The 8,517-nt window shown below is 42.7% G+C and overlaps 1 protein-coding gene across 2 annotated transcripts in view; it reads right to left on the bottom strand.

Annotated features, from left to right (window-relative positions):
* Positions 1-3,277: 3,277 nt before the first annotated feature.
* Positions 3,278-8,517, bottom strand: part of Ets1 (ETS proto-oncogene 1, transcription factor) — a 128,878-nt gene continuing 123,638 nt past the window's right edge. For both annotated transcript variants that reach the window (XM_052756008.1, XM_052756016.1), the window contains 2 exons: positions 8,328-8,446; positions 3,278-6,952 (listed from right to left, as the gene is read on the bottom strand). In XM_052756008.1, coding sequence (XP_052611968.1) covers positions 6,737-6,952; positions 8,328-8,446 — 335 coding nt within the window. In that variant the 3' untranslated portion in view covers positions 3,278-6,736. The remainder of the gene's footprint in view (positions 6,953-8,327; positions 8,447-8,517) is intronic.

Genomic DNA, 8,517 nt, shown 5'->3' with positions numbered 1-8,517 from the left:
AAGAGTATCAGAGCCTGAAGGACAGTGATGAGAGATTAGAGACAGGTCTGTAAACTCCCTGCAGGCTTTGGGAATTGGGAAACATGTCACAAGACCTGGCCATTGTAGATTTCCTCTTGTTGCTGTGGGCAGATGGTCATTGCTATCATTACTTTGGACGTCAGCACATAGAGATACGCCAGGCGATTGAAAAGAGTGGTTTTCCCAGGACAGATGGATTTGCCAGGAAAATGGAAACAAAGGAGGGGACTGGGACATTCAGTAAAACAGGAAATGACATTGACCCAAAGTCAGAAGCCTGGTCCACTTTATCCCCTAACCTGGGTTCTGAGCTCTCAATCAATGGGTGTGACTCCCAATTTAGCCTTGTGATTTCTCACCAGTCGCTCAAAAAGTGCTGTAATTAGACTCCTGGAGTAACTGTCTCATTACAACAGGCCCCAATAAAGTAGTCTTTATCAGGTTATTCATTGCTTTGAGGACCATGTGGATTCTTATAACAAGGAGGGATCCCTTTGGGGGGGTAAGCAACCAACAGTAAGCTCAGCCAAAATGGGACCAAGGAGCTAGGGCTGGTCCTAGAGCCAGCTTCCAGGTGAGTCAAGTATCCTCTCCATCTGAAACAGAGACGAGATTGTACAAGCAGACCACATTGCAAACCACCTCCAGGGCGGACTCTGCAGAAAGGGAGAGGCCAGGGAGGATGCTGAAGGGTGAGAATCATCCTTACTGAAAGGAGACTTTGTCCCCTTCCATGGTTAGAGGACGAAGTGTACCTCTTATTCCAGGACTATGGCTCCCACAGATGGTTAGCCGTCACCCCGTGTCCTCAAAGGAAGCCTTTCAAGTTCTATGGCAACCACATGGCATAATGGAAAGAAGGACTTAGAGGTCAGACGGCTCTCTGATGACCCGGATGACCTTCTGCACTCTCTTCCACTAGAGTTTCTTGAATTCAATAAGCTTCGTGTCAGATAAACACGGACTGAGGATAGATACGTAAGAGCCACAAACTCACATTCTACCGGGAATAGGCAAGCATGTAGATGCAGAGGGCTGGCCCGCTGGGGATAAAATAGGAGATTCCCATTCATCCAAAGGAGATGGCTTATTCAGTGCCCATGCCGAGTTCCTCCTACCTATGTGAGGAGGATATTCACTTGGGTTGTGCAAGTGGGTTCCACACTTTGAAGGACAAATGAACCATCTCAGTCATGGGATGTTGTTATGGCATCACTAGCTTATAAATTCTCCCTTATTTTGCCCCAAACACAAATCACCATCTCTTTTCAGGTGAAAACAGTTATACTGCGCTGGAAAACTCTTGCTATGGCTTGGATATAGTTTGAATCTGTCTAAAAAAGACTCATGGGCTAGAGGTTTAATCCTCAGTGTGGTGGTGGAACTTTAAGAGATGAGGTCTAGTGGAAAGTGGTTAGGTCCAGAGGGCATGGCCCCTCAGAAGGGATTCATGCTGGTCGTGAAAAATTAGTTAGTTCTGATGATTTATTATGAAAATAGTAATCCTGGCTCTGGATCCTTGTGACACTCTATATCATCAGATATGGTCTCCCTGTCTATGCCGTCCCAACATGATGCCACCCACCATCAGGTCCTCCCCAGAGGTCAAATACATAAGGCCACTAATCTTGGACTTTGCTCTCTAAAACTATGAACTAAAGAAAACTTGTTTCTCTACCTCTTACCTCAGTTATTCTGTTAGACTACAGAAAACAGATTAACTGGTATCTGTTGATCAATTCAGAGAAAGGAAACATGTTCAGAGCATGTTTGTTTTGGTAATTTGCTATACTGCCATGACAATAAGGCTTCAAAACACTTGGCACATCTTATCTGGCCACCTTCTGAGAACATGTCAAGTCTGTGTCTTGCCACCTTCTTTGAAATGACTCCTCTTCCTCCATTTCCCTTTACCTTACCTGGTCCCATCCCTCTCAATCCTGCCATTGTGACTGTCTTGTTGCTATTTCCATCCACAATGGCTTCAATACAGAGTCTCACCGGTGGCATTAAGAGAACACCAGGGTTCAATTGCCTGAGAATTCCCCTTTGGAAATGTGACTTCTAGCTGTAGAGAAAAAGGATTAAGCTGACTTCATTCACGTGTGCCTTATACTGTTCACTGTGGTCAGCATGTAGTCAGATACTCTGAGAAATAATGTCAACTTGGAACACTTTTCGCCCAAAGCCTTGACTGAAGCTGGAATCCGTTCTCTGTGAACTATTTATTCAGGGACAGAAGATCTCAGATGTGGCTTCAGGTTGGCTTGGAAGTAGTGCCTTTGCCCAGGTTTGCAGCTTTTCAGCACAAAATTTGAGGACCTCAAAACCCCCTCCAAAAAAAAAAATAATCTGTCCATTTGTGGTAGCTTCACCAGGCTCCCAAGACCAAAGCCATTCTCCTGGCCAGCTGGGCTCCCTGACCACTAGACCACACAGTCTGTGTTTAACGTGTGCTCAGCAAACCTCAAGTTCCAGGACTGAAGAAACAGATTTTCCAAAAACAGAGTTCTCTTTGTGAACAATTCAGCAAAAATTCTCCTTCCAGCTGTGAGTTTGGATTCATGTTGCAAATGTTGGTGTTAATTAAAAACATCCACCTTCTTCAGTTTCAACAAGAAAGAGCAGCATGTAGAATGCAGCCCTAAGCATTCTTCTCCCAGAAACACTTGCAAATACATATTCTACTCATAGCATAGGTTGGAGGGGTCCTAAGAGACATTATAATTCTTGATTCCCAGCTCCAGTGGAAGGGTTCGGGCCAAAGAGATGGATATGATAAGTCTAAATTGCCAAAGAGCACAGCTACCATCAGAAGAAACCAAAACATTGCTGTCTGTCTCTATTAACATCAGGAACTGCATCTAGCTGGATTCCAAAGGCTACCTGTTAAAACACTGTTGTCTATCTATATTGACATCAGGAACTGTATCTAGCTGGACTCCAAAGGCTACCTGCTAAGTCATTACAATTTTTCTTCACATGGTTCTTGGTCCTTCAGAAATGAACAAATGAGGTTTGACTAAGCAGACTGCATCCACAAAGGATGAAATAAACAATAAAGGTAATCACTGAGACGCTAAGACTGTGTCCCTATATCTCTAACCTTTTATTAGTCAGTCTTTATCTAAAATGATCCCAAGCTGCAGGATCTGAGGAACTAAACTGTATTTCTTCTGTGTTTTTCTCTGGTTGGTTAATTTCTCCTAATTTTCCCATGATGTAGACAGGAAAGAATCAAGCCAGAGCCACCTCATTATGAATGAATTTCTTTGTTTCTTTAATTTCACACAGTTTAAAATACAATATGAAATCAGGCTACAGTATATAAAAAACTTTCCAGCAAAATGATGTGCCAGCATCAGCTACTAAAAGAAACAAACAAAAAATTCCCCCATAAGAATTTTTTTGCATTTGTTTAAAAAAAAACCATATGACACTCACACCACTACATCTCTAAGCTACCTCAGTTCTGATTGTTAAAAAGCACCTGCTTTTCCTTTTTAAATCTTGCTTTTAAATTTTCAGCATTTAAAAAATATAAATTATATGAAAATACAAGTTGGAAAATAGTCAAACACAATATAACATCTTTTTCACCCCAATAATTCTCATCTTAAAAAAAAGTATTCTTAAAAAAATTCAATAACTGAGGCAGTATTCCTGATAGAGATAATTTCATTTTAACATATATACTTCATATATGTATTTGTATACATATATTTGTGGTTCCTTGAAACTTCTTTGGAATGTACGTAAGAGTTCAACAAATTTATATAGACCCCAACAGAGAAAGCAGCATGCACAGCATGACTAGAAGAGAGAAGGTATGATTTCACCATGAAGGTTAATGCTTTAAAACCCAGAGTGTTGGTCTCCAAAGTGAGGAAGAGCGCCTCTGATCTGGAAATGCTTCCACCAATCTCCACAACCACAAAACCAGAGCTCCATGGACAGAGTCCCCTCCTCCTGGACTCTGAGCCAAAAAGCCACACGCAGGTTAAAGCATCTCTCTGGGAAAACCAGAGTGTCACCCAGCTAGATCAGATTTGTTCATCCTTCCTCTGAAGTTAACGTGTTTTTAAAGAGCATCAATGCAACAATGCTGCTACATTTCCAGTGTATAAACCACCCATCACTCTTCCTGGATGGTCTCTGGCCTTTGGACAAAAGGACAAAAAGCATCTGGCCAGATGGATAACAAAGCTGTCTGACTAATATACTATCTACAATCCTGAAAATGGTGGACCTAGGGAGAAGGGACATCTTGGCAAGTAAGTCAGCAAGCTGAGGAGTGCAAGGAGGCACTTTCTCACATCTCATCTGCCATAGGGACTGCAGGCATTAGCCTCACAGAAGGAGAGTTCTCAGCATGCATTGAATAGAAGAGGAGGATTATTTGGGAAAATGACTGTTTAAAGCCCTGTTGCAAACAGCAAGCAATGATATCAGCCCTGGCTGTACTCTTTCACCATTACAGAAATGTGGACAGACTTAAGTAGAAAATTCAGTATTATTTCAGCTGCAGTTTTACACAAGTGCATACACACACACACACACACACACACACACACACACACACACACACACACACACACACACACACTGCCAGTGCCCAACAAAGATCACATAATATAAAACAACATAATCCAAATGATCCCACCTAATACTCCCTGAGCAGCTCCTAAATATTTTGAGAGCTTCATTAAGGCACCTGCATCTGTAAGATCAAAATATATAGCTGGGATGTTTTGCCTTTGCTTCCCTGTGTGGAGGATGCTCCAGTCAATCAGTACAGAACATCCACGGACAAGAGTTATGTTCTTAATAATTCAGAGTCTGCAAGAGAATCTGGGAGTCAGCCATCAACTCTCAGGAAGATGATACAAGGTAGTTACAACTTTCATTTTCATAGCGGAATCCCCCAAAAGAGCCAGCCTGGAGATGCCCATCTCAATCAATTACCTCTTTTCTCTCATGGACATCCACTATCATTGTCTTAACCAGACAAGTGTACAGTGGAAGGGATTCTAATGCTACCAGGCAAGTTTCCTTGTTTATTTTTTACCCCCAATACCTTCTTTTCAGGTCTCCCCTCCCAAGGGGAGGAAGATGGTTGCCTCAATTAACTCTTTGTATTTAAGCTTTGAGGGAACTAAAAACATATTTAAACATCATGGACCACTTTATTTTCCTCACCAAGCTCCTCCCCTTGTATCTTCTCCTTTAAGTCACTCTTCTTATCTGCAGTTGACCTTCCCTTGTCTTCTGTCAAAGCACCAGGTCAAGCTCCAGCTTCCAGCACTCTCTACCACTTTCTTTACATGCAGCCTCACCTGAAGTCCTACCTGACAAGCTCCTATTCTTCAAAGGAAAGCCTCTTCCCAAAGGAGGCCAAGTCACGTGCCACTGAAATACTCTCTGAATTTCCATGGCTTCTGAACCTACCAAGTCTGTACTCTTGGATTCATGTCGTGATGTCTGAAATTACACTTTTACTCACCTATCAGAAAGCATTGCATTCCACTCTACTGAACAATGAGGTTGGGGGCGGGAGGGGTAACAATGTGGGATGCCAGGAAAATAAGACGTAGAGGAGAAACTGTAGAGTGTTCATTTGAAATGGCATGCATTTGGGGCTTACTTAAGACCTGACGGGTAATGCCCATTTGAACAGCTTTTATTCTGAGTCATCTATGTTTCAGGTAGAGATTTAATCAAAAACCAGGTTAATCTTCCTCCTTCAATTTCCTTTCCAAGACTTTAGCAGTATTCCTATGTTGACAACAGTCCCCAATCAGAGCTGCAAAATACATTCAGTGCAAAGACTTAATGCCCCTTAACTACACTAAGTCCAAAGCCTGACAGTCCTCTAAATGACAAGGGACGTGAAAATTTTATACAAACTGCAGGTATAATTCACATGCACGGTTCCCCTGCTCCCAAATCAGCATTCATTTCCTTCAGCTAAATCAGGTGAGTCTGGGGTCTCTGATCTCAGTACAGAGCTTTGATTTTCCGATGGGGTCTATATAAATGGTTGCCTTTCACTGTGACAGAATCCTCAGCCGCCAAAAAAGAACAAACTCACAATACTGCAATACTGAGACCATCTTAGAGCTTAAGACATTTTTTTTTAAGAAAAAAAAAATACTGGCACAAAATTTAATAAAATAAACTTTAACATAAAAACAGTTTTGGACCCCCTCCATTGAAGTCCATCTTTGTTTCAAAAAGTAGAAAGGTTAATAATTCTTGTTTTTAGTAATCCCCTGAAGAAAATGTTTTTAATCCCACCCTCCAGATGTATTGACTTTAGTCAATCCCATTACTCATGATGTGACAAGTCCTCCTGCTATTAAATCCATAACTCAAGATGGACTTTTTTTCTTAAACTTGTTTTAATGATTGGACACATTAGTCTCTTCCTCCTGCAAACCAGGTCCATCAAACTTCTAAGAAGACCTTTTTCTCTCTCCTGAAAAATCTGCTCAGGAGCTTCTTGCCCCACCCACCCCAGAGGTCCTGACTTTCTCTTTCCAGCCTCACCAATGGCCAATGGAATACAGCTGCACCTCCCTTAGCTCCCACCCCTGAATGTGAAATGAGTTCTGGAAAATAAAACATAGAATAACAACTAAAAATTAAGAGTCCAGCCAACGCGGTTGTTTTCTGAAATGTCTCAGCAGGGTTCCCCCAGTCCCTTCTGTGTCCATCACTCGTCAGCATCTGGCTTCACATCCAGCATGGCGTGCAGTTCCTCGGGAGTGTATCCCAGCAGACTCTGCAGGTCACAGACGAAGCGGTACACGTAGCGCTTACCCGCCGTCTTGTGGATGATATTTTTGTCGTAATAGTAGCGAAGGCCACGGCTCAGTTTCTCGTAATTCATCTTAGGTTTGTTTTTCCTCTTTCCCCATCTCCTGGCCACCTGAAATAAAATTAAACAGAAGTAGGTAAAAGTCTGTAGGGTAATACTAGAATACAGTGAATACACCTCTACACATTCATCATGACTCATGACTGTCAAATAAAAATGCTCAGAAATTTGTGTGTGTACACAGTTCTGAGCTAGTCCCTCTGAATTTCATTTTTATTCTTAAGAATATTTTTGCATTCTTCACAGTAACTGTACGTTACTGTGAATGTACACTATGAAGCCATGGAAATTCAGAGAATATTTCAGCAAAATGTGGACATTAAAATGCCACCTTTTAATATGCCTATGCACTGTGTAACAATCAGGTCGGGTTACATGGCATGCCTTTAACCTCAGACATTTACTATTACTTTCTGGAGACCATTCAAAATAACTCCCATGTGCTCCCCTGAAATAGCTGATGACTGTTCCACAGCCACCCAACAATACCACAGAAGCTCTAAAGTTCTCTCTTCCCATAACAGCATCCTTGGTTCAGCAGCCACTGTCTCTCTGTCCCCTTCTCCTCCTCTTGCTTATGCTCTGATAATCATTATTTTATTCCCTACTTCTATGGGACCCATAATTCAGTTTCTAAACCTAAGTGAGAATATGTGCTGCCTCTCTGAGTCCAGCATATTCCTCTTAATAGAATGCTGGCCCCTTCCATATACATTGCTGCAAAAGAATTTCTAAGTTCTAGTTTCCAAGTGTTGCACTCGATTTAATTATTTAAACTGATGAAATCATTAAACTACTTGATTTTGAAGGAAAAAGAAGAGCCACAGGACAGACATCCCTCTAGCCCACAGCATAAGCAGGTGTCCTTAATTTGAAAGGACAGCAGAGTGTGGAAGGGGTGGGAGAGCTGCCACCCCTGCATTCACCACCAGGAAGCATCCTTTCTGTCCCAGGGTGCAAACACTTTCTCATGTCTGCCAGAAGAAAGATCTCCTGTCTCCTATCCATTCATCTCTGGCACTGGAATCAGGTGCAGCACAGATGAATCACTTAGTAAGCACTCTGAGACAAAAGAATGGAAAAGTGAATGAAGTACATTCACCTTGCAAGGCCTCTCAAATTCACAGAGCCAGCCACTAGGAAGAGGGTGAGTCACAGAAGGTGTGTCTACTGATGAAGGGCCAACTGTGTACCAGGAATTTATATATGTATCAGTTCGTCCCAGAAAGTCAATAGACAGTGTACCCACTCTCCGTTCTGCCAACAAGGGAACTGAAGCCCAGGCAGGCTGCATCGGTAGTTCTTGGGTACACAATCAGCGAGAAGTGGCGGAGCGGAGCTTGCGATCCAGGCCCACAGGATCACAATCCCAGGGTTTTCTCTCACCCTTCCTCAGCCCGGGACTCCCAAGTCACTCTTTTCTTACCTCATCGGGGTCAGAAAGCTTGAATTCCCAGCCATCTCCTGTCCAGCTGATGAAAGACTGGCAAGACTTATCAGTGAGTAATTCCAGAAGAAACTGCCACAGCTGGATCGGGCCGCTGCCTGGAAGCACAAGGCACGGTGGATCATTAACAACGCGTATTCAAGGCTCGCAGCGGCCAGCCCCACTGTGC

This window comes from Peromyscus californicus, unplaced genomic scaffold, assembly GCF_007827085.1.
Source record: "Peromyscus californicus insignis strain IS unplaced genomic scaffold, ASM782708v3 Scaffold_11__1_contigs__length_118956290, whole genome shotgun sequence".
In the NCBI taxonomy this organism is placed as follows: Eukaryota; Metazoa; Chordata; class Mammalia; order Rodentia; family Cricetidae; genus Peromyscus; species Peromyscus californicus.
The sequence above is the reverse complement of the archived record's forward strand: the minus strand, read 5'-3'. Positions and strand labels throughout refer to the sequence as shown.